Source organism: Erythranthe guttata, chromosome 2 (genome assembly GCF_056151865.1).
Source record: "Erythranthe guttata isolate IM_541 chromosome 2, IM_541, whole genome shotgun sequence".
NCBI lineage: Eukaryota > Viridiplantae > Streptophyta > Magnoliopsida > Lamiales > Phrymaceae > Erythranthe > Erythranthe guttata.
This window is the reverse complement of record NC_142534.1, coordinates 3526095-3551439: the sequence shown is the minus strand read 5'-3', so window position 1 is coordinate 3551439 and position 25345 is coordinate 3526095. Positions and strand designations below refer to the sequence as shown.

Genomic DNA, 25345 nt, shown 5'->3' with positions numbered 1-25345 from the left:
AATTACGGATAAATGGGGTGTCTTTTTGTAATTTAACCTAAGCTCAGGGAAGTTTTTGTAATTCAGCCATTTTTTCGCAACGAAAATTGAATGAATTTTTGAGACACGAAATTATTATTATGTAAACAATGATTGAATTGAAAACTAGTTAATTATTGTTGTATATTCTTTTTTTAATTGTCGAGACAACTTTCGTCACCTAAAGTGCACTGAAACCAGACTACACAATAGACTAGTTATTTGTCACGAGTTTGACCAAAATTTTATTTACTAGATTCAAAATCGGTTAAAATTGGAGATTATAAAGAAGTAGCCTTGTCTTATTTTTATTGAAATGCTATTGCAACGAGATTTTTACTGAGATTGGAATTGGTTTATATGTTGCGGTAGTCTCGTTTTTTTTTCTTCTACTTTTCTAAAAAAATCGAAACTCTCTCTAATCAAAAAATTCAAAATTTATAGATCTGAAGGTCGTTTGACAAATTTGTTGCCAAGCTATAACAACAACTTCAATGGCCGATCCGGATTACTATTACGAGGTAAAACGAGCATGAAAGTAGAAAAGAAAAAAAAACTTTTAATTGTTGATGTTTGTACTTTGAATTTTAGTTTTAAGTTTTTGAATTATATCATATTACATATCAATTATTAAAAGTTTCCGTTCGATTATTTTATCTAAAACATATTTTTATTTCTTAAATTACATCTATGCATCTCACTATGACTTTTTATATCGTATTAAAAGTTTTCGTTTTTTGTTTTTTGTTTTTTGTTTTTCGTTTTTCGTATCATACACTAACTTTGACGAGTAGTGTTATTTTTGGTATTCACACTAGTACGGAATAACAGTTGAATCAATAATATGAGCCTCATGAAATATTAACTTTTGTAAATTTTAATCCATCTGAAGATTCCAAGTTGAGCCCTTGTCTCATTGTGAAAACTTAGCTACATAGTTAAACCATTCCAAGAATTTGTGCCAAGTTTTTACTTTACAAGTGATCAAACCATAAATAAAAAAAATCAGCAAATTACAGCCAACTCCCTGAGGTAAGACCAGATTACTGTTTGGATAATTACAAATACCCATCAATTATGTATTGTCTTATGAAAAAACACCTCGTTAAATAGGTAAATTTGAAATTGTAACGATAAAGTGTCAGACAACACATAACTAAAGGATTACTTGTAATTACTCAAAGATAAATGATTTTTTTTTTTCCATAATTTAATCTTAGGTCAGGGTTGATTATAATTTACCCAAAAAAATGTCAAAAAAAAACCCCAACACATTTTAGACAATTAGAATAATGAAAATAAGAGATACACTACAAAAACATCCAATATTACTATTATACAATAAATTACCAGACTTGAACTGAACTGAACAGAACACTCTCTTTCTTCCCCATCAAAAAAAATATCGCACAAAAAACTCAGTAGGAATTAATCGAACTGCTTACCTTCGAAAGACTGTCCGAAATCCCAATTCTTGGGGGCAACATTGTAAGAAGTAAGTGTGATTCCATCACTGCTCGTTATCTCGAACGACAGCGGCTGGTTCTTCAAATCCGCATTTATATGCCAATTTTGCCCCCAATTCCTCCCCATCGGAAGCCACCCCGTTACCGAGCCCTTGATTTTCACCGCCGCCACGTCTCCGGCGCCGGCGACGTTGCTAATCAGCACCGACAGGAATATTCCGGCGCCGCCCATGCTGAACCGGACCCCTCCCTCCTTCCTGCACCTGATCCTCCGGTACTGGACCGGCATATTGGACGCCTTCCAAATGGCGATCTTCTCGAACGACTCGATTGGGAGGACGAAGTGCGAGTTCGGCGGGTTGCACCGCCCGCCGCCGTCGGCGTCGAATCCGTAGTTGGGGGCGCAGAAGTTCGTGGCGGTGACGATGATTGAGGTTCCCGGGATGCACCACCGGAGGTCCTCCACGCAGCGGATTTCGAAGCAGGCGCCGCAGATCTGGCCCTTCTCGAAGAGGACGGTGCTGAGTCCGGCGGTGGCCTTGCCGTATCCGTTCCTGGATAAGTCACCGTAGCCGCACGCGCCGCCGACGGCGTCGATGGGGTCCGCGGCGGCGTAGTAGGTTGCGCGGGCGGATTTCCAGTCGGACTGGGAAGCGGCGGACGGGGTGGAGGGGAAGTAGTGGCAGCCGACGAGAACCGCCGACGAGAGTGAGAGTGTGAGGGTTAGTAGGATGAGGCGGAGGCGCTCTGTTGGCATTTTGAACGGCGGCGGAGGGCGGAGCGGAGCGGCGGAAGGAGCAGCAGACACTTTGAGATTTTTAATACTTATTTGTTCATTACTTGTTTGCCTTTACTAATTTTAGTGCTTTATTTTTCAAACTGAAAAGAGAAAAAAAAAAATAAAGAAAAAAAAGATAAAGTAGAGAGACAAAGGTCATATTTATGTGATTAAAATATATCTGAATAAATGAAAATAAATTTAGTATGATTGACAAAATTAACTATATGCTTTTTGGCAATTAGTTTAGATCCTGGAAGCTAAATAAAGGCTAAGAAAGTTGCTGCCATTTTCTAAGACAACAATTCTCATTTAATGACACATTTGAATTATTTGCCTAAAATTGAGAATTTTGAAGATTGAATACACTACACAAACAGTCACACATATATTACAATCTATTAGTTTCAATATAATACAAGATTCTTTTAGCAGTTTATTTAAATGTGCTGTAATAACACACAAAATCAATTTAAAAAAAAAAAAAAACTATCTTACATAATAAGTTAAATAACAACTCAGAAGTGAGGTATAGTAAAGTGAAAGCTCTACCATGGGCGCCCAGCCATAGATAGATTAACCAAGTGCACATATAAAAAAATCAGCTCCTTCCACGAACGACTTCTTTGTCTAGTACATTCATCGGCATCAAGTTATTCATCGACTTGTAGTAGTTTTCGAACTGCATAGGTAATCACAATTGTCAGCTTAGCTATACTCGAATAATAACCGTAAAATAATTGAATATTGAATATAATATATACAAACTATATCTCGTCAGATATACTACGAAAGTCTACTTCTACGACTCATGAAGAGAATAATATACTGCATGTCATATCGCAACACCTTCGGAGAAAAAGTAAATCAGCTAGAAAAAATTATCCTAACGTAGCGAACAAACTATAGGGTTGTGAATAAAGCAAATTCGTTTAATAATAGAAGAGAACTAGATATAGTTAATAAGAACACGAATAAATGTACCTCTGTCACAATTTCTTCAAATTTACGGCCTAATTGCAGCATTTTAGCTTCTCCCTCCTCCTTTACAATTCTCTTCTTTGAAGTTATAGCCTCCGCCTGAAAAAATGTTCCGAGCATATTAAACTGAAAACTAGATAATCAGATAGCTAATAAACCAGTGAAAACGATTGAAATATCAATAATACCTCCGCAACTATCGATTCCACCTCTCTCTGACTCAATTCTAATGCATGCCTTTTTGATTCCACTTCTAATCTCACATTATTTAACTCTTTGCTCCCTTCCTCATGGTGGAGAGCTCTCTCCTTTTCCAGCTGCCTTTTGAATTCTTTTAACTTGTCGGCTGGATTTATATAGTGAACTTAAGAAAAAACAGCAGAGTAGAAAGGGCAAAGGCAATTATTATAGCAGATGATACTATGGCTACCTTTTGATTGCAGTTCCATAAGTTTTGCTTCGTGCGACTTAATCAAAACTCCTTCATCACTAAGCTTACTTTTGAGGACCTTCACATCTTTATCAACCGACTTTGCAGAATTTACCTGTTTGATAGTAGGGATCCGTAATTATTTCCATTATACTTTTCCCCTCTTGTTTTGATAAAAAAATTTACAACCAAAAGGGAAAGAAGTCGAGATAGTGAAGCATATATATTTTGACTGACAAACCTGCTCTTGCACAGCTTGCATCTGAGCATATTGCTTGGACATTTTCTTGCAAGCCTGAGGGAAAAGAAAATTTCAAAAAATAATTATAACTAAATGAATGCATTCATAGCACGGTCATAAATGTAACTAATGGAGTAAATCTATGGAGCAACAGAAAATGACAAAATCTGTAAGCTTCTACAGTTGCTGCTGTCGAAGATATGAATTGCTATGAAGGTCAAACTATGCAATGTGATATTTCTACAGGGAGAACACCTTAGCATAGGCCTCAAGTGTGGCAGTCTTATCCTGAAAAGATTGTACTGCAGCTCGTTCAGCATTTTTCTTCTCAATTTGGAGCGATTTTTTCTCTTTCAAAGCCCTCTGCAATTTGTAAAATAATCAGGAAAACAGATGCATCGCTCGCCAGAGTCAGGTTATAAATGTTTCAATACGGTCTCTTTTTTTTTTTTTTACCTAGCTTTACTACCTAAGGGAACTTAATAAAGTATAAACGCCAAGACAAGAAAGCAGCAAATAAATTCGTCACAAACATGCATCTTGCAGGATTTCATGACGTAAAAAAGTATACAAACCAAAAAATAACGCTGCATCGATAAAACTAGAGAGTTTAGACATCTATAAAACGAAGAACTATATACATCATGCTTAGTTATGTCAAAAAGATCATGCCTACAGGGACAACAAACAGTCATAAACACATAGTAAAGATGCAAATTCGTATGCATTCTGGTGCCTAACAACACATGCCTTTGTTAATTATAATGTCTCAACACTGATACATCCTGGAACGCACAGAAGCAGCACGACCCTTACTGTCACAGCAGCATATTTCTTTGTGACAACAAAATGTTTGCAATAACTTTGTTAACGTATTAGACTAACTATCTTTCATTTCGTGGAAGTTTTTTCTATCCCTATGCAGAATTCACAGAGATTTGACAATATACCTGAAGTTTGTCCGGTGACTGGACAAGTTTTGAACGTAAACTGGCATTTTCTTGGACACTTTGAACGTATTCAAATTCAGCATTAGATATCTGATAAGAAAAGGCAAATGCTTACTATAAAGATTAGTAACGAACAACAATCCACGTCAACGAATCAAGAGTATTTATAATAAAAGTCGAAAATCTTAACCTAATAAAGAAAAACATCAAGCCAACAGAAGGCAAACCTTGTCGTCAATTTCTTTGCATTTTTCCTTCAATTGTTTAAGTGAAGTCTTCAAGCTCATTTGATGCTTGTTAAGACCTGAAACCGTCTGATGCAGTTCCTTGTTTTGAGATTTTTTTTCTTGGATAAGCGGCAATTCACTCTCTCTCAACTCCTCACACTCTGCTATCTCCGCATTCAACTGAGATATTCAAAAAGTAAATGCATATAAAACTTATCCAACATAAGTATCTGCAAAAAAAATCAGTTTCCCAATGGTACCTGTGATATTCTAGCTTCAGCGGCTACTCGTCTCTCCTCAAAAGCATCCAAATCATCCCCAATTGGCTTCAATAGATTCAGTTTCGTGTGTCTAACCAAAAAAAAAAAAAAAAACAAATAACACACAGGATTTCAAGCTACTGAAAATGAACAAATTCCTCGAAATAGTAAAGCATTTAACCTGTGGAGGTGAAAATTGAGTAGGGCGCCGAGAAAAAGCTCCGTGCGTTCAGTCTCCGGCTTCATCAAGTCTTTAGGAGTGAAGGCTCTAGGGCAATTGACGGCGGCGATAAATTTTCGGATTTTTTCGTACAAATTAATGACCTGAACTGAGTGCGCATGGTAATCCGGGTTTTCAAGCTGCTCCAGCGCCCCGAATTCCACCTGCCCCGGATCCTCCCTGGAGATTACGGTGGTTACAAATCGTTTGCAATTTAAGGAATCCAAAAAAAAAAAAAAAGCAGGAGATAGGGTTTGGGAATTTTACTGCTGGAGAGCGTCCATGTGGAGGAAAATGTGCGTGTACAGGTTGCATATGAAGTCGGGGTCGGGGTGGAGGAGGTCCGCCTCCGACACGGCGGCGATTTGGGATTCGGCCAGTACCGCAATGATCTCGTGGCGGGGGAGCCTTGGGTACTCGAACTTCGACATTTTTTTTTCACAATTCGCTTGCAGCGGTGGTGATTGAAACTGATGTGAGTTCTAGCCAAGAGTTCGAGCTTTTCCGGCGACTGATTACAGAGAAAGTGGATTCGTGGGCCGGTGGGCGGTGGTAATTCTCCCGCCTTGAGAGTGAGAAATTCAATTTCTCAGTGAGTCGGGGTTTTTTTCAAATGGATCGGGTTGACCCGATATCGACAAGTAAAATATGCCTGAAATTCAAATGGGAAGGAAATTTTTGGTTGAATTGCGTTTTGCCACCCTAACATAATATAAATTGTCTCTTTAGACCCTTCAATTTTAAAATTGGCAAATTACACCCTTAAATTGCATATCTCATATAGTGGTGGCAATGGGGTGGGTTTTGCAATTGGAAGAGACTATTTGCAATCACAAAATTTACTTAGGGCAAAACCAAATTAATTTTTTTATCAAATTAAGTATAAAAAGACTATAATAACCTTAATAAAATACAAACAAAACAAATACCCTTTTATCAATTTACTTTTGTAAGATCAAATTAAAAGAAAAATTAATAAATAAAGAAAGAAGAAGCAGAATTGAAAAACGAGGAGGGAAGAAAAAAAAAAAAAAAATCAATTGCAGCAGACTCGCCGCCACCCCATCGCCGCCGCTCCATCGCCGTTGAAGCTCACCACCTTTCCTGCCGTTGCAGTCGACAACCACTAGAACCTCCCCACCTGCAACTGTTATTGCCCCAACCCCACTACAACAATCACGAAAAGCAAGAAAAAATGGGAATTTGGTTACAAAATTGTAACAGTGAAAAATCGACGCACCAGTGTCGAAATATGCACCAAATATCGACACACTAGTGTCGAAAATTCAATATAATTCGACATTAAAGAGTGTCGATTTATGTTGAATTTTTCGACACTGGTGTGTCGATATTCGGTGCATATTTCAACATGTACACGTTGAATTTTTTGTACATGAAATGAGGTGCGAAAAACAAGAAAAACGATCACAAAGTACAATATTTCTTACCCCTTTGTGTTCTTCGACCTTAGAATCCTCCATATTTATATCTTGTGTATCCATAATGTCCTTCTTTGCAAGTTTTAGTAAGATTTGAGGGGTTTTTGTGTGATGAGGGTTTTGGAGAATATGGAAATTTTTTTGTGGAAAAAAATGTGTAAAATGAGGGTGAAGAAGAAGAGGTTGGGGTTTTGTTGGGGGAATGAGTTCCCCCTCGTTTTTTCATTTTTATTTTTATTTTTTTTGGACTTGCAATAGCAATTAACCTAATTTGAATTAATAATATCTAAATTAATATTGGGGTATATTTGTAATTTTCAGTCTTGCTCTTAGTAAGTTTATTTATATTTGGGTAAATTCCACTTTACCCCCTTGTACTTTGGCTGGATATCACTTTACCCCCTTGTACTCTCAATTGCATTGCTTTTCCCCCTTGTACTTTGGTTTCATATCATTTTACCACCTTTTACTCTCAATTCATCGATTTACCCCCTTGTACTTTGGCTCGATATCACTTTACCCCCTTTTACTCTCAATTGCATCGATTTGCCCCCCTACTTGAAAAATTGTCTCAATGTGGACCTCGCCGTTAGTTTTCAGACCTTTGACCTTAACACAGTTTGATTTAAGTATGAAAATTACTAAAATATCACCCCTCCAGTTTAAATAATTATTAAAAAAATAAAAAAATAAAATAAAAAACAAAAAACAACAAAAAATAAAATAATCAAAAAATCAAGACAGCGAGAAAACATAGTCCATGACGCCAGCCACAATTTATTTTTGTTTATTTTATTTTATTAATAATTATTTAAACTGGGAGGGGTGACTTTTTTGTAATTTTCAAACTTAGATCAAACGGTGTTAAGGGTCAAAGGTCTGAAAACTAACGGCGAGGGCCACATTGAGATAATTTTTCAAGTACAGGGGGGAAAATCATGCAATTGAGAGTAGAAGGGGGTAAAGTGATATCGAGCCAAAGTACAAGGAGGCAAATCGATGAATAGAGAGTAGAATGGGATAAAGTGATATCGAACCAAAGTACAAGAAGGCCAAATCGATGCAATTTTCGTCCTCACTCTATTCTAGAATTCCCTAATTGGGATTCCCGAATCCACCCCGTAAAGTCAACACATGAAGTAATAATTTACGGTTACAATTTTGACTGTGTTTATTATTTCGATAAAAACTCTCTCATTCAATCACTTACTTCCAACAGTACACTGATTAACAACTTTTTTTTTTTTCTTTTTTTTTTTTGGTACAATTTTGCATCAATTGAAATTTATTTCATTCAATAGTTACCATTTGTAATTTATTATTACCTTGGAGTTCTAGAAACACAAAAAAATTGCAACCCATTTTCATCTGCTAACTGAGCTACACCAAATAAATTGGGAACAACAAATAGTTGACCTTCCTCCAAAATTGCATCCAACGATCGGGCCCCACTAAAGTCAACGACTCGAAAACGACCACTCCCTTTCGTGACGTAAAAGACTCGATGTGTTGAATAATCCGTATCGTAAGAAGAAGGGCTAATAACACCATCGATGTCGTATTCGAGTTTCACCAAACTAGCACTTAACCCACTTTTGTCTAGCAAACGGAACTTTCCAGCTGTCATTTTCGCACGAACGACACCGTTATTAATTGATCCATCCACTAACGTATTCTTAGCATTGAAATAAATTTTGTTTTCAAGATTGGTAACATATTCTCCTATGTTGCAATTGGATTGACATGGCATCTTTATTTCTGGACCAAGCTTAACAATCATAGTCAATGCATTTGTTTGACTTTTCGCCAGTTTTTTCGGGTGGTGTTGAGCTTCGTTGAAATTTAAACCATATATTTTGGTGATAAATTCAGTGCAATTGTTGAATTGCCCTGGATTATAGTGAGATAATTGGCCGCTTTTGCCGAGGAATATTACGGTGGCATCGGAATCTCCGCCGTTGAACCACCACGAAATAGTTCCGGCGGGTACGAGAATGGCGTCTCCTTCTATGGATATGATGACTTTCTCTAATTGTGGGCTATTTGGTGCTATCAATCCAACAGTGCATGTACCTGTTATATACATAGATCCAGAATTAATGTTACAAAATTGATTAATTAGATTAGGAGGATCACTCTATTTATTTATAACTGTGCGATATATTTTTAATCTATTATTTATGAATAGTGATTATTAATTATTTAGGATATTATATGGGATAAATTACACCTACATCCCTAAGATATGCTAAAATAACTTTAAGGTTCCTGTAATATTGGTAACTACAGACACACCCCTGAAACAATTATTGGAGCCAAGATTTCATATCATGGGGACAAATATGCATTACATGAACCTTAAAGTTATTTTAACATATCTCAGGGGTGTAGGTGTAAATTACCCTATTTTATGAGTTAGAAACTTATTACCTCGAGTAACAAAACCAATTTTGTAAGAATCTGAGTAGTGAGGAAGAGCGAAGCCACGTGGCCGCAAAACCAGTTTTCCGGCGGCAAGCTCCGCCACAGCAAGCGCCGGAGATTTAGCCGCCGTCCAAACGTAATAACCACCACCTTCTCCTTCAAACATGGTCGTGTCAGCCAATTGAGGAGATAAATTCAACTCCATTATATTCAATTATGCACAATTGATAATTTCAGATGGCAATTAGTGTTTGGAAGTACTTGGCCGATTATATGCCTATTTATTAGGTACGAAGGACAATAATTAAATTTAAAAAAAGAATATTGTAAATCTTGGGACAATTTTGCACGTTATTTTGGTGGCGAATATTTAATTGATTGTGGGACAAATAATTGTGGAGAGTGAATAATATTACTTTAAGGGTTTAGTGGCACAAATAAGTAATAACGACAAATGCTACACTCTGGTGAATTTTATCGGATACCGATATATTAATCCAGTGTAGCATATAATAAACCGGTTGTTGAATTGCCCAACACTTATTGAACTAATAGGCAACAATTATTGGGGATGGAACGAAATAAATATTCCTACTAATGTCTATTAATTTATAGTTCATGGTCACACAATATTCCCCTCGTTTGGAATGCACACCAACTACATGACCAACCTTATTTATTTATTTATGCCTCGTTTGATTACTTATATCGAATTAATTCTGATTAAATGAGGTTTTTTAAATTCTATGTTTTTTTCTTTTTTTGAGAACTATCATGAATCTTTTATTCAAGAAACAACCTCCATTAGTACAATATTTAGAACCAAATGAGTTAAATTTGTTAAATTACACGAACCTTCTAAAGAAAGTCGAGCCATTTTCTGTGCAATTCTATTCTTTTACCTCCTAATATGCCGTGCCGAAAAAAGTCTCAAACGAGTCTGTCACACTATGAATATCGCTTCTACAACCACGTCGGAATCGCCTTCAATGACAACTTTGAATTCTCAGTCAATTCCACTACGTAGGATCAAGAGTTTGTCTAAGACAAATCGAAGACCAATTCAAACACTCACCCCATATGTGATCGAGCGATAGCCCCTAGCCCAACAATCCCATTAGATTCATTGATTGCTGCATCAAAGCTTACCTTGGCCACATTCAAATCCGGTGGCAACCAACTAAAATCACGATTTTTCCTTCCAATGTTTTCTTGAAGCACATTGTTCGCGGGACTTCAATTATTTAGTCATTAAGACATTTTGTTTATCAAATTAAAATTTGTATTACACGTGAAATGTCTAAAAAATCCCTCCCTTAATAAAATCAAATATTACTTCAAGGATGAAATTGTTTTCATCTTTTTTAAAATTTCTGCATAACTCCTAAATTTGTTACATGCAATAGATACTAAAATTCAAATACCTCACACACACACCCTCCCCAAATACATGCTCTTTCTAATGAAATAGAATCCACGGTTCATCATAAATTTATTTAAAAATAATTAAATTAACAAAGACGTGTCTCCGAAAGATCGAGAGAATCGTGTTAACGTTTTTTATTCAATCTTCGACTTGAAATCTTTGACGAAATCAGGAGAAATGCTGAGTGCCGCCTGTAGAACCGGTGGAGATAACGCTTTCCAGACCGATGCGATCCCACCTAGCTGCCCCAGTACCGGCCTGCAATCAAACACGTTTTTTGTTTTCTTTTCTCTTCAAGTAACGAAAAACACGTTTTTTATTGGTATTCTGGTCCCTCACACGCTTACTTTAATTGTTATTACATAAACTTTTATATGATTTAAAGCTAAGTAAATTAATCTATTAAAACTCACTGCTTGCTTGGCGAGCAATGAGGTAATTAAACAACATAGTGAAGTGTGATTAAGCTAAGTATATAAGTTGTTAAAAACAGCGTATAAGATGTATAACAGCTTATAAGTTTTTAAAAATATGCGTGGTATTTTTTTGGGCAAATTACGCTCACTTCCCGAAAATAAGGTTAAATTACGAAAAAAAACCCCTATTATTTGGGTAATTACAATCACTCGTCAACTGTGTATTGTCTTACACGTTCCCCTTTGCCGTGTCAAATTTATCTACTGAATTCGGGGTATTTTCGTAAGACAATGTACAATTGAAGGGGTGGTGGTTGCAATTACCAAAATATATGGAGATTTTTTGTAATTTGACCATACCTCAGAGGTGACCGTAATTTGCCCTAATTTAATAAAAAATGATTTCAACAAATCAAGAAATAAGTTATTGGAGAGCCTATAAGATATTTGTTAAAAAGTTACAACTTTTCATTGTAAGAACTTTTAATGAGTAAAAACAACATATAAATTCATTATTCAAATATTTTTTTAAAAGTTATACATTTTCATTTTAACATTTTTGATGAGTAAAATCAACTTATAAATTCATTATCCAAATATTTTTAAAAATAATTTTAAAAATAAAACGTAAAAATTTATCAGCTCTTGAAAAAAAAAAATCACCAGATATTTAAAATAAGCTTAGCCAAACGAATTCGAGCTAAAAAGTGCATGCACGAACAAGATTTACCTCGGAGAAGTCGAAACACAGAAGAATTCCAATCCATTTTCACCAGCTAACTGAGTTACAGCAAAGAACTTGGGCACAACAAATATCTGACCTTCCTCCAAAATCGCATCCAACGACTGGGTCCCGTTAAGGCCGACGATTTGAACGCGACCGCTCCCTTTCGTGACGTAAAACAGTCTTTGTGCCGAATCCGTGCTGTAAGAAGGGCTCATAATAGTGTTGCGCTCGATTTTCACCACACCGGCACTAAGCCCAATTTTATCGAGCATCGTAAAATTATCGGCCGTCATCTCAATAGTATTCGCGTTGGAAAAAAATTCGTTTTCGAAATTGAAAACGTATCCTCCAACGGTGCAATTGGATTCGGAGGGCATGTTTATTTCCGGACCAAGCTTGATAATGAACGGATTCACTTGGCTCTTCGCCAGCTTTTGCAAGTCCGATTCGTCGAAATTGTAAATTTTGCTGATGAATTCGGTCGAGAAACCTCCCATTAAACCAATGGCTCCCGTGAGAAAGAAGTAGTTGAATTGTCCTGGATTGTACGATTGGCTGCCTTTGCCGAGGAATATTAGGGTTACGTCGGAATCTCCGCCGTTGAACCACCACGAAATAGTCCCGGCGGACACCGGAATCGCCTCCCCTTTGTTGATTATGACGACTTTCTCTTCGGAGTTGGTTGGCGATACCAATCCAACGGTGCATGTACCTACATTGAACGTTTTTTAAAGGAGGGATTTCATCCGTAGCAACAAATCCATTGATCGATTCGGTTTCGATTTAATCATTCGCCGAGAAATTTTAGATCCATAACTCATATTTTTAGTTATTTTCTTTAGTAATTGTGGAGATTTTTAGATTTTTTTTACATTTGAAGTCATTTCAAATCCTTCCGACTATTTCGAAATCCATTCATTTCAAATCTCTCAATCCAAACGCGGTCTAAAAGTATTAATCAAAACTTATTGAATTATGTACGAAATGTATATAGTCAACTATGACTTTTCTAAAATGCAATTGGGCCTTTTTTTATAAATTAAAAAAAGTAGCGATATCAATTTATATAGAAAAAGCAGGTACATGAATTACTTTTAAAATTATAGCTTAAAACAACTTATTTTAAGAGAAGTAAAAGCTAAAATCGATTTTACAAACACCTAAAACAGATATATATGAGAAAAAAAAAAAAGCTCATAATCTATTTCTAAAAGATTTTGCAAACACCACCTTAATCTTATCGAACATAGTTTCAGTAGATCTTTTAGATATTACTTTAGATAGTTTTTCATCTTTTATATATATATATATATATATATATATATATATATATATATATATATATATATTCATACGTTTATATGGTAGAATATAACTCGATAAAAAGTCAACGATCATACCAAACAATCGTTGACCGGGGATCTAAAGAAGACCAACCAATCACATAAATTACCTTGAGCAACATAACCAATCTTGTGAGAGTCTGCGTAGTGAGGAAGAGCAAAGCCACGTGGCTGCAGAACTAGTTTTCCGGCGGCGAGCTCCGCCTCCACCAGCGCCGGAGACGACTTGGCATCCGTCCAAATGTAGTATCCGCCGCCATCTCCTTCGAATATGGTTGTGTCAGCCATCTGGGGAGATAGATTCAACTCCATGGAATAACACAACTAACTGTATATATGTATATATTATATATTACACACAATAAGCAATTGACGATGGTATGCCTATTTATAGCAAAACAAATTAAAGATTAATTACTATTTATTATTATTTTTCTGGCATAAAAAGAATTAAATAATGAAAAAGAGCCGTGTCAACAAAACGATATTGGGAGTTGAGACACTTTTCCACGTTATATTCGATTTTTGACATTTTGTAGCTCATAACTCATTTGAGCACGTGAATTGAAATGTATTGGACGTGAATGAATTACCCACTACAAGTACTAGTACTAGTTGTTGATATTTTCATGGGCTTTGCTATTATCAGTGCGGTTTTTACCACTTGCAGTGCAAAATAGTTCATTTTTTTTTTCTTTTCCAAATCTTATCCAAACCCCCTTTCAAACACTCTCAACCTTTAATTCTTGAAATTTTTCAAATTCAGTCATTTTTCGACCAATATCAGTTAGAGCACAAGTATTATTGACATGGATGACAACGGCTTCGATTTTGAGGTGAAAATACACGCTTTTTGTTCATTTCCAACGTTTTTAGACATTTCGTGTTATAACACACGAAATATATGCTTCCATTTCGTGTAATACTATACGAAATATGTCTTAAACTCGTTTGTTGTTTGTTTCGTAGAAAAGCATACGAAATTAAAGCTTACATTTCGTAGTAAAACCGACGAAATGGAAGCTCTTATTTCGTATGTTTTTTCTACGAAATCCCTTAAATAGTGTCTTTTAATTTCAAATATTTATGCAGGAACTAAAAGAACAATCTCACGATCATAGTCACTTCTTTGAACGTGGTATTGTGTGTGATAGTAGAGAAGCGTTAATTATGTGGGCAAAAGACACAACAATTAGTCATAATCATCGACTGATTAATCATTGTAAATCAGAAAAATATCATAATTTAACTTGTGCAAGATATCAATCTGGACGACACGTACTATTGAAGAAACGTTCTTGTCCGTTCAGGTTAATTGGCAAAAAATCAACGGAGGATGGATTATGGCGATTGAGTGTGAGTAGTGGTAATCATAACCATCTGCCGGGTATTTGAAAGTTTAACTTATGTTTAAATTTGTATTTGTTTTAATTTTGCATTTTAATGTTTAATTTATGTTTTGGAATATTTAAATTTGTAGCGTTGTGTTTTGCATTTTATATGTTTAACATATGTGTTTGGAATGATTAAATTTGTAAGGTTGTTTGTAAGGTTGTTTAAATGTGTATTTTAATTGCTTAAGTTGTACGTAGTTTCTAAATTCAAATCATAAAACTAGTGAATTAAAATACAAAACAACAAACTAGTAAATTAAATAGTTCGTAATAATAATAAACAAGATTAGTTAAATGATTAGTTCCTAATAATAATAAAAATAAACTTTAAAATTAAATAGTTCATAAAAATACATAACTGGCAAAAAAAACCGATAAACTACCGCCTCGCTCTCCTCGGCGACTGCACCTCATGATCGTCGTCGTCGTTGTCGTTGTCCTAGTCGATGCCAATATATCGGGCGGCGGGCTGCATAATATCTCCAAAGTCGGCACGTAGATCGGCAAACTGCTGCATCCAGTCCGGTCCAGTGCTCATGGTGATCGGGTACAATGCACGTACTATCTAGTAATAAGCCGGTTGATCTGGTGGCCTCACATTCTCTCGATGCACTGGAGTCGGGCCTACGTCGGAGTTGTTGATCTTCAGATGAGTCCGATCGGTGTACCACTCATGTAGTGCTCGTCGACTTTCCCCCGTTGTCGTGCCGTCTTGTATACGTTGGCACGAATGGAATGAGCCTGGACCATGTCCCACATACCACCCGGATATGGGTAGTTGACTTTGTACGATGCACCTCCTTTGGGACCGCGTGAACATGACTCCATCGATGGAATCAAGCCGCGCGGAATATACTGAACCCACCCGAACTGTCGGACGCAACGATCAGGCATATACGGCTCTACGACGCACATGTACTGGATCGTGCCATGATACAACGTACGAGGGATACTCTCGTGTATATCCCGACCATACGGTAGCCACTCGACCTAAACAAAAAACAATATAAATACATAAATAAAAAAAATCATATTTAAACAAACTACAAACATAAACCGAAAAATTCATATTTAAACAAACTACAATTACATAAAATCGAAAAATTTCATCTTTAAAAAAAATATAAACACTTAAATCGAAAAATTCATATTTAAAAAAAATATAAATACATAAATATAAAAAACTTACATCATCCGCTGTCATATTGTCGAGTAAACCTCGAATATGCTCGACCGTGCCCGCTTTTGGCGGCGTGTTCCACCTCTTGCATCGAGGCTGAAACTCGCGGTACCGCTCGCTCTCCTCCGGCGGCTGGAATCTCGGGAAATACTCGTATATCCAACACTGCAATATTTATTTAAAAATATTTAGGCAAATAAACATAGAGAATATATAAATTTAAAAACATTATGAACAAAATAAGTACAAAAATATATTAAAATTTATCTGAAGAAGGGTGGTGCAACCCGCCAAGCTCATCACTGTGCTCGACTGCATATACCTAGCTCCCTGTATAGATTGGCCAAACATGCCGAACCCCACGAATACGTGCCTACATGATCAAGCACTGAATCCTCGAGCACGTGCATATACCACGGCTTCACCCTATCACATGTCTTGTCGGGGAATAAAATCGATCCGAGGAGAAACACCAGATATATCTGAACTCGACGTCTCATGGGCGTGTCGGGCATCAGCAACTATCTCTGTATCACCCTCCATGTGGGGGCCCCATGCTTCCATGTCTCATCAATCTCCTCAAAATCGAGGTTTAATACCTCGGACAACAAATACACGCAATTTGTCCGCTCCATGGCCTCGTCGTACCTAGGCGTGACCACCCGTCCATCCACATTGGCACCTAGAATCATCTGAACATCGTGGAGCGTGATAGTCATCTCTCCCCACGGCATATGGAAGTTGTTCGTCTCCGGCTGCCACCGCTCCACGAATGCAAACAACAGCGGACCATCTATGCGCGGTAAATAACATCGGGCTAGGGGATACAAACCGGTCATCCGCAGAAAATGCTTGTCTACGAATACATCTATGTCTTCTAGGGCAGCTGCTATCTTCTCGTAGTTGAATTGGTTCATGGAGTTGATACGGGACTCCACTCGTCCAACCGGACGTTCCTGCAATCATTTATTTAGAAAACATATTAATTAATCAACTATAAAAATATTTTAATATAAGATACAAAAATTATAATATTAAAATTAAAACAAGTAATTAACTTACTTCTTCCCTTCAAATATATGCCGCTACGTGCGACTTGAAACTCGGAATCAAAGACGGATCCCGCGGGCCACCGGGAAATGGACCATCTAGCACATCCGGATTGACTCGAGTATGAGCTCGACCACCACGACCTCCACGTCCCCGTCCTCGGCCTCCACGACCTCCACGACCTCCATGAGCAACAACCTCAGTCTCGTGAATGGGGTCCACAGCATCCTCCTCCTCCTCCTCCTCCTCCATAGCACGAGAAGACCCAACATCGGGATGTGCAACCGATGATCTGGCTTCACCAGCTCTCTCAGCCTCTCGCCTACGTCCTGTAGACATAGTCATGCGCTCGCGCTCGAGCTCTTGATGCTCAGCCTCTTCACGAACTGCTCGCATAATTGCCTTTGATTTGCCTTTGCATGCCATCTGTTAAATAAGACACTATTAACGTCAGTCTAAATAATAATAATAAATAAAACAAATCTTAAAAAAAAAAACTGAAATTTTGCAGTTATTTCGTGGAAAAATACACGAAATTAATGCTTACATTTTGTGTTTGTGTTCACGAAATAAAAGCACAAATTTCGTGTGTTTTTCCACGAAATAACTGCAAAATTTCATAAACACATACGTTTCGTGCAAAATCTTACGAAACAAAAGCTTTAATTTCGTGAGAAATCACACGAAATGTAAGCTTTTGTTTCGTAAGATTTTGCACGAAACGTAAGAAAAACAAACAATCCTGCTAATTTCGTGGAAAAAATCACGAAATTAGCCCTTTAATTTCGTGATTTTTTACACGAAACGCAATTTTTTTCCAGAAAAGTTTCGAATTTCTTCGAAATACTGAAAACGTATAGATTTTCGACGAAATTTGTTAATATACTACTACAAAACATTGGATTAAAGATTTCGAGTTCGATTTTTACCTTAAATCGTTGTTGAATTGCTCGTTTAATTCGCAGGAATTCAAAGGGCCTTGGATAGGGTTTGAGAGGATTTTGAATTTTTTGAAGAAAAGTTACAAATGAAATAAAGTCGCACTGCAAGCCGGTAAAAAATGTTCTATGAATAGCATTTTAGTATTTTGCAAAAACCACCCATGTGTAATTTAGAATGGCTAAAAAGACCCTTATGTTAAAAAAATTGGCATAAACCCCCTATGAAAATTAGTCAAAGCAAAAAGCCCCTGAAAACATGTCCTGTGATCACATGCGAATTGTACGACTGAGAATGTATTTTCTGACATGAAAAGTCAAAAATACCTTCTGAAGTTCTTTTATAAATAAAGATAAATCTAATTGATGCTTAATATAAACAATTAATTCTTTTGGATTAAATTGCAATTTTCAAAATTTCTTAAAACAAACAAGTAAAAGAAAAAATCTGAAGTAATAAATACGTCGTCTTCTTTCCCAAATTTCTTCTTCCACCGCCTCCCCTTTCCTTCCACCAATCGCCTCCTCCACTCTTCTCGCCGGTGACACCGTCCATAGCAGAGGTTATTCCCTCTTCGCCTTCATGACTATCCCCTCCTCCATCGCAAATTTCTCTTTGCCACCGCAAAGTTCTTGAAGAATCCCAGCCCTCCGGCATTCGTCGATAATGGAGGATTTTCAGCCCTTGCGTCCTTCAACCATGGTTTTCTGGCGAGAACGGCGAATGCGGGAAAGTTCTTCCGGCGAGATCTAAGGGTGCGGGCTGGTCCAAGGTAGGTTTGACGGGGGCAGACGTTTTCCGATCAAATCTTCCAGCAAGTTCTAAAGGTGGGGGCTTGGTTCGAAGTAGATTCGATAGGGGCAAATGTTTTCCGGACAAACACTTTGATTCTAGCGAGTTGTGAGGCATTAATACTGAGAAGTATTAAAAATCAAAGAAGATAAATGTGTTCTTGATGATTTAAATGAAGAATTGTCTTCTTTTTCATTCTTTTGCAGCCTCTTTTGTGTTCTTTTTATTTTTTTTCTTTTTTCTTTTTCTTTTTTTTTTAATTTTCATTTTTTCCTTTGTAGGGGTAAATTAGTCATTGCATGTAAGTCAACAGCCAATTTTGAAAAAAAACAAAAGGGGCAGCATGCTCTATACAAGATAACATAAGGGGGTATGTGCTAATTTTTTTAATAGCAATTTGAAATTACAAAGGGGTTCCATCCAATTAGCTCATATGAATTAATTACTATATACGAGTCGTGCTCCTGAAAAGCGACTCTCCGATTTCTTTTTCTTTTTTTTTTCCTTCCAAAATGCCTCCAAAACGACACCGTTTCATTCGTTTTCCAGCAAAAAGTAACGCGGGCGAATTTCTTTTCCACTTTTACTGTTTTTCATTTTCCACACAAACACCTCCTCTCACCTCTCTATCGACAAAAACCGCCACTGTCTCCCTTGAAGCTTGTACGCCACCGTCGCGCCGCTCGTTGTCCAAGACGGGCGATCAATAGAGCCACGCCGCAGCAGAGATCGACGCCGCCGCTTCTGCCACCTACGCGTACGGCTCGCCTCTGTTGCGGACTTCAAATTTCCCGATGCTGATTTTGTCGGGTATATACATATTCGGCGTATTTGGGCTTCCAGTTTCTTTCCCATTTTTCTTTGTGCCATTAATTCCTGAAATGACAAGGTTTCGTTTCCATCTACCAATCCCAAAAATTATATTTTTCTTTTTAAGTTACAAAATTGTCACTCAACAAATAATTATAGAACTGCCATTCAGCATGTAATTTCAGAGCTGTCGCCCATCAGGTAATTACAGAATTGTCGTTTTCATTTATCAAATAATTAGAGAACTATCACTCAACAATAATTACAGCATTGCCACACAACGAGTTGTTACAGAATTGTCAATCACCAAATAATAACAGAACGGTCACTCAATAATAATTACATAACAACCATTCAGTAAATTTCGACATAATTGCCACTCGGGCTAGTAATTACAAAAGGGCCATTCACCAGTAATTACAGAAGTGCCACTGAACAGTAATAACCACCATTCAACAAATAATTACAGAATTGCCACTCAACAGTAGTTACAGAACTGTCACTCGACAAACAATTACAGAACTGTCGTCTAACAGTAATTACATAACTGTCATTCACCAAGTAATTATAGAACTACCATTCAATAATAATCATAGAATTGTCACTCATCAAGTAATTACATAATTGTCACTCAACAAGTAATTACGAAAGGTAAATTTTGGTCCGATCATTAATACTGAAATGGTTGGTGGCGGGGGCTGTTAACTTAATGCGGAATGTGACTTGCCCTTATTTGAAAGAAAATTCTAGTACATGGTTGTATAGCAAATTGTCCCAATAATAAATTTCAAAATGTAAAAATGAATATAGTATAATATCAATGCTTGATTCTGAACTAAATATCATCTATTATTTTCTTAATTGCCTAGCATATTAGTTGCCAATAACAAACGCAATGCAACAAGAATCTGAATAAAAAAAAAAAAATCTTCAGCAGTAACAAAAGTTTCTAGTTATATTTTCAATGAACAATTCATTCTAGCAATATATAAACACAATTCAATAGATTCATTCAACTGAAAATGCAACACCAAAAATTTCGTTACCGAGCTTCCGTCTAACCTTAATCGTGATTAACTCCGTTGATTCTCTCTATAACGGTAATAACGCCCTGCGTACCGAACTTCCCGTCTCCGTTCGCCACCATGCCGGAAAATAACTGCTTCGACAATGCCGCTCCGGGCAGGACCACCACCGCCGCCGCCTCCTCCTCCTCCAAAACCACATCTACCCCCATCCCCAAATCCTTCACCATATACTCCGCGAAACCACCGGGCCTGAAATCCCTATCAATCATCCTCTTCCCGAACAATTCCATGGCAGCGGACCCTGCGGCGCCGCCACTCACCGCCGCCAGGAACTTAACCTTGTCCAATCCGGCCTTTTCGGCAAACACCAATCCTTCACTCAATCCCACTAGATTCCCACCCACGGTGATCTGATTCGCGATTTTACAGCTTTGCCCCTTCCCGGCACTCCCCATATAGGTCGCTTGCCCTAATACATCGAACAAGGGTTTCAGCCACTGCACCACGTCAGCATCGCCGCCGGCGAAAATTGCCAATTTGCCGGATCGAGCGCCTACGTCGCCGCCGGAGACGGGGGCGTCGACGGAGTGACAGCGGCTCTCGAGGGCGGAGAGGTGGATTCGCCTGGCGAGTGCGGGGTGGCTGCTGGTGTGGTCGACGATGACGGTGCCGGGAGTGATGGCCGGAATAAGTGTGTCTAGAATTAGGGTTTGGACGTCGGAGGGGTGGCCGATCATGGTGAAAATAATGTCGCAGGAGGCGGCGAGGTCGGCGGCGGAGTGGGCAAGGGTGGCGCCGAGGGAAAGGAGGGGGGTGGATTTGGAGGGGGTGCGGGCGTAGACGGAGAGGGAGTATCCGGCGGCGATGAGGCGGGAGGCCATCGCACCGCCCATAACGCCGATGCCTATCCATCCTATGCGGGTTCGGGTCGGGGTTATCGGCGCCGGGTAACGACTGGTCATTTTTCGGCGCCGGTGCTTGCTAGTTGCTACTGTGAGATTGCTTTCAATAAAATTGAGATGAATTAATCTTTAACACAGTGTTCAAGGCTTGAAGCTTATATTTAAAATGTAAATATAAGCTTATAATGTAACATGGGGTTGTCTAGGGTCCGAGAGGGTTGTACTTCTCGGACCATAAAATATTTAATCTGGTGCGTTTAAAATAATTAAATTTTAATCTCATCCATTGATTTTGTGTACGATCCTGGTACGACCTAGTACAACACTAGAAATTTAAAAATTAAAGTACGAATCTAGTAAAAACACATCGTACACCACCGTACACACATCGTACTTCCTATGCACACATCGTACTTCCTATAAATTACTTAATTAACCATGTATATTCTCAAATCAATGAATTAAGAATATGATTAAAACAAATTAATTAAAATCTCTATTAAAATAACATTATAATAATCATAATCAACAAAATTACACGTTAAATAAAATCAAAAGTTCCCAAATGTCTTTCCCCAAAATCAAAATCAAACTTTCTGCAAATCTAGATATTTTTTTCTCCTTAATTAACCTTCGTCAACCTCGCCATAGAACCTGTCATCAGATTAAGATGAATCTAGGGTTTCTTCGCGCTGCTACGTGTTTTCGTCGCCCCTCTCGATTTTTTTTTGATAGCCAAGACAACCAAGAAATTTATTGAGAAATATGGTGAGTGATATTTAAAAAAAAAAAAAAAAAAAAAAAAAAAAAACAGAATTCCTTTCAATTTTGTGACCAATCCTCTTTCTTCCCGGACTTCTTGTGCAAAGATTTCTTATCTTGTTGATTAAGGAGGGATATTTAAGCTGTGTGATAAATATAATGTTTGTTAATTCATGTTGGTTGGCATTTCTAACTAGTACTTTATTTGGCCTGAGAACTGTTATTTGTTCTATTGGTTATTAAGTAAATTTGTATTGGGTTTCAAATAAATTTCAAATAAAAATATGTTTAATTTGTCTTAACGTTGATGGAACTTGTACGTGTACAATAACTAATTTTGTGGAATTTAATTTCACTATTTCAGGAGTGAAGAATCGAACTATTGGAAAATTGTGATGGTGAGGCACCAACAAAGCCCATTTTGCTCGGTATCCATGGATGATGACAACCCTTGATTTCGTGCTGTCGAAAATGAAGTAGCTTGTTTTTACTAAAACTTTACCTTCAAATATTCTGCTCCTATTAGGAGGAATGGAGAATTTCGAGGTTGCAACCATTGATGCTTCATGTGGTTCAAATTCCGATTAATTAGTTAAATTATAGAAATGTGGTTTGAATTAGGATGTGCGTTGTTCCAGATTCGAATATATATATATATACACACGCCATTTAATTTATATTTTGGAATATCTTGGGCATTAGGATTGACAAAATCGTCTAGTTGTTGCCCTCGGTGTAATACTATAAAAAGTCATTAATAGAATCATGTGTTTATCATCATCTTGATCATCAATCATTTTGTTGGTAATTAAAGTTTGTAGAACAACTTAAACCTTATGACATGCATGCGTTTTGAATAATCAAAGAAATATAGTCATGAAAATGCATCATTTTGCGAAGATTTATTGCAATATTTATTATGATCTCGATTGTATATGTGTTTTTGCAAGTAAGATTTTATATAAGGTGAGGCAGAAGAGCATGAGGAACTGAGGTAGAGAGTTGTACTTTACTGTATGAGTGTATTCAAATTTTAAACACCAAGTTATTCATTTATATTTTTAACTTTATCAACAACTAAGACTAAATTTCTTTGAATAAGGAAGAGAACAATAATACTAAAAAATGCACAGATGCCACATAAATTTACTGAATAATGGAAGGAAGAACAATAAGTTTTCTTCTTTGAAAATAGAAGTCTGAATTAAGCTTATTAAATCCATTAGTATCTTTTTCTTATTTATTTTTTTCTGAGATGAATTAGCATCTTACGTAATGCAATAAGTTCATTTAATTAGATAAATTTTTAAAAAGAGACAAATTAAATAAAACGTTGCATGTTCTTGCCCCTACTTTCGAACAAGTGAGCACTCAATTCAGCATGATCAATACAACAGACGTAGTATTAGCATTCATAAATTACAAGTGGTTAACATATATCTAACATCATAACATTCAATTTATATCACCAGATAATTTATCACATCCCCTTAAGTACTACTCCATACTTAAAACTGCACAACCTCATCTCTTCGATATTTATGCAACAATCGTCTTGGAGTTGCTTGATTGTGATTCTTAATCTTCCTTTCAATTTCTTGTTGATCACATATGTATTCCCTTGGCGATTCAATATTGGAAAACAATGATTGCATGTTCATCATGGGAGGAACAATCACCAGTTGTGCCAACCATATGTAATATTCTCTCACAAGCTCCCATGAGAGTAAACCACCTTTATCTTCACTACTTCTACCATATTAGGAGATATCATCAATGATGGAATTTTGAAGAGATACATTTATGAGAGAGATATCATGTAAGAAAGAGAACAACATATATTTTGAAAACGAAAAGTTAGTTGTTATCTTGATCCTAAGCTCATTCATAGACTTTAGAGAAAACAAAACAACAACATCGAATTTGATTACTCATATTCGACACCACACAATAACAATCATACTTCGATTCATACTAAAGTAAAAAAAAAATGGAATTGAAGAGCTACTTTAAATGAGGAATTCTCTATGCAGCAGGTGATGCAATAAGATGAAGAGAAGAAAAGTTGAAGGAGAACACAAGGCCAATGTAGTTGATGAGGATAAAGAATGAAGCAGATAATGGGGCACATATGAGAGAAATTAAACAAGTTGAACAAGAAAGGCAGACCCCAATATTTTCCAGCCCACTTAATGGCCATTTCATTCAGGACTTTTAGCAAACAGTTCTCGTTCATCACAAAAATTCACGCAATCAATTAAGTAACGGAGTACAAAAGTTTGAAAGTGATAATAAAAAACAATGATTTTCTTCAAAACATAATAAAATCAATTGTGGAAACGATATAACTAAACAAATGGAAACCAATCCAGTAGTTACCAATTTCAGGGTTGAATCGTAGGGACCCTCCTCACTCTGGCATACGCGGTGCCTCGAATTTTGAGATAAATTTTGTGGATGAAGGGTCTCTGCCCGGAGAAGAGATGTTGAGAGCGGCTCAATCGTCGCCCGGAAGAAGAGAGACGGGAAGAGAGGAAGAAAGGTTTACAGGGATGAACGCAGAAACATTGACGAAGAAGTTAATCAACAATATTTATGTTATTATTTTATGCTCATTATTGCTTGTAATCATTTTTAGTTATTAATTATTAGTTTATAATTAAATTTTAGTATTAAGGGTTTTTATGTAATTTTAATTATAGGGCAGGTATCGTATTTTTTTTACTGGGTACGTACTAATCCTACGTGGCACATTCTTATTGGGTGATTACGGTCCGAGAAGTACGACCCTCTCGGACCCTAGACAACCCCATGTAACATTGGGTACAATTTTATTACTATGGACTAGAATTCGGATAGAATGGATCGAAAATGTTTTTTTTTTTTTTTCCGGAGAAATTTCCAAATATCTTTGAAAGTAAAAAATAGGTTCCAATTTTTATTCCAAAAAAATCGAAATGCAGCATTCCAATTTCGGAACGCCTTGGAATCGATGAATTTTGAGAATTTTAGAAATTACATTAGTCTATAATCTATTTTTCCAAATTTGGATATAAAGCGAATCTTCACAATATTTTTACATCTTTTTCGAAAGTTTATAGAAAAATGCAAGAAAATTCAAAAGAGCGAAAATGCACCTGCA

General features: G+C 36.9%; 5 protein-coding genes and 1 long non-coding RNA gene across 6 annotated transcripts; all 6 read right to left on the bottom strand.

Moving 5' to 3' along the window:
* Window positions 1-1292: 1292 nt before the first annotated feature.
* Window positions 1293-2367, bottom strand: EXPA13 (expansin A13). The gene has a single exon (XM_012994927.2). The coding sequence runs from the start codon at window positions 2239-2241 to the stop codon at window positions 1447-1449; it is 795 nt and encodes a 264-aa protein (XP_012850381.2). The 5' UTR covers window positions 2242-2367; the 3' UTR covers window positions 1293-1446.
* A 245-nt stretch (window positions 2368-2612) lies between these two features.
* Window positions 2613-6201, bottom strand: LOC105970129 (kinetochore protein). The gene is made up of 11 exons (XM_012994926.2): window positions 5839-6201; window positions 5533-5751; window positions 5352-5442; window positions 5092-5271; window positions 4865-4954; window positions 4170-4277; window positions 3915-3968; window positions 3674-3788; window positions 3432-3589; window positions 3247-3342; window positions 2613-2944 (listed from the first exon to the last, which is right to left on the bottom strand). Exons 1-11 carry the CDS (start codon window positions 6000-6002, stop codon window positions 2864-2866), a joined length of 1356 nt encoding a protein of 451 aa, XP_012850380.1. The 5' UTR covers window positions 6003-6201; the 3' UTR covers window positions 2613-2863.
* A 2056-nt stretch (window positions 6202-8257) lies between these two features.
* LOC148772136 (glutelin type-D 1-like) lies at window positions 8258-9711 on the bottom strand. Its single transcript, XM_088825155.1, has 2 exons — window positions 9441-9711; window positions 8258-9083 (listed from the first exon to the last, which is right to left on the bottom strand). The coding sequence occupies exons 1-2, from the start codon at window positions 9637-9639 to the stop codon at window positions 8332-8334; spliced, it is 951 nt and encodes a 316-aa protein (XP_088681281.1). The 5' UTR covers window positions 9640-9711; the 3' UTR covers window positions 8258-8331.
* A 1022-nt stretch (window positions 9712-10733) lies between these two features.
* On the bottom strand, window positions 10734-13718 carry LOC105970205 (11S globulin seed storage protein 2). Its single transcript, XM_012995011.2, has 3 exons — window positions 13457-13718; window positions 12007-12715; window positions 10734-11118 (listed from the first exon to the last, which is right to left on the bottom strand). Exons 1-3 carry the CDS (start codon window positions 13656-13658, stop codon window positions 10995-10997), a joined length of 1035 nt encoding a protein of 344 aa, XP_012850465.2. The 5' UTR covers window positions 13659-13718; the 3' UTR covers window positions 10734-10994.
* A 6706-nt stretch (window positions 13719-20424) lies between these two features.
* Window positions 20425-21607, bottom strand: LOC105969956 (putative 3-hydroxyisobutyrate dehydrogenase-like 3, mitochondrial). The gene has a single exon (XM_012994727.2). It carries the CDS (start codon window positions 21499-21501, stop codon window positions 20575-20577), a length of 927 nt encoding a protein of 308 aa, XP_012850181.2. The 5' UTR covers window positions 21502-21607; the 3' UTR covers window positions 20425-20574.
* A 1917-nt stretch (window positions 21608-23524) lies between these two features.
* On the bottom strand, window positions 23525-24769 carry LOC148772135 (uncharacterized). Its single transcript, XR_016030053.1, has 2 exons — window positions 24583-24769; window positions 23525-23955 (listed from the first exon to the last, which is right to left on the bottom strand). It is a non-coding gene; the product is annotated as an uncharacterized LOC148772135 (long non-coding RNA).
* Window positions 24770-25345: the final 576 nt, after the last annotated feature.

Coding starts and splice junctions, on each gene's coding strand:
- EXPA13 (XM_012994927.2), bottom strand. CDS start 2,241: ATGCCAACAGAGCGCCTCCGCCTCATCCTACTAACCCTCACACTCTCA.
- LOC105970129 (XM_012994926.2), bottom strand. CDS start 6,002: ATGTCGAAGTTCGAGTACCCAAGGCTCCCCCGCCACGAGATCATTGCG. Junction 5,272..5,351: donor CTGAAGCTAGAATATCACAG/GTACCATTGGGA, acceptor TGAATATCTCAG/TTGAATGCGGAGATAGCAGA. Junction 4,955..5,091: donor GCAAAGAAATTGACGACAAG/GTTTGCCTTCTG, acceptor TTTTCTTATCAG/ATATCTAATGCTGAATTTGA.
- LOC148772136 (XM_088825155.1), bottom strand. CDS start 9,639: ATGGAGTTGAATTTATCTCCTCAATTGGCTGACACGACCATGTTTGAA. Junction 9,084..9,440: donor AATTGGTTTTGTTACTCGAG/GTAATAAGTTTC, acceptor TGTATATAACAG/GTACATGCACTGTTGGATTG.
- LOC105970205 (XM_012995011.2), bottom strand. CDS start 13,658: ATGGAGTTGAATCTATCTCCCCAGATGGCTGACACAACCATATTCGAA. Junction 12,716..13,456: donor GATTGGTTATGTTGCTCAAG/GTAATTTATGTG, acceptor CGTTCAATGTAG/GTACATGCACCGTTGGATTG. Junction 11,119..12,006: donor TGTGTTTCGACTTCTCCGAG/GTAAATCTTGTT, acceptor GTTTGATTGCAG/GCCGGTACTGGGGCAGCTAG.
- LOC105969956 (XM_012994727.2), bottom strand. CDS start 21,501: ATGACCAGTCGTTACCCGGCGCCGATAACCCCGACCCGAACCCGCATA.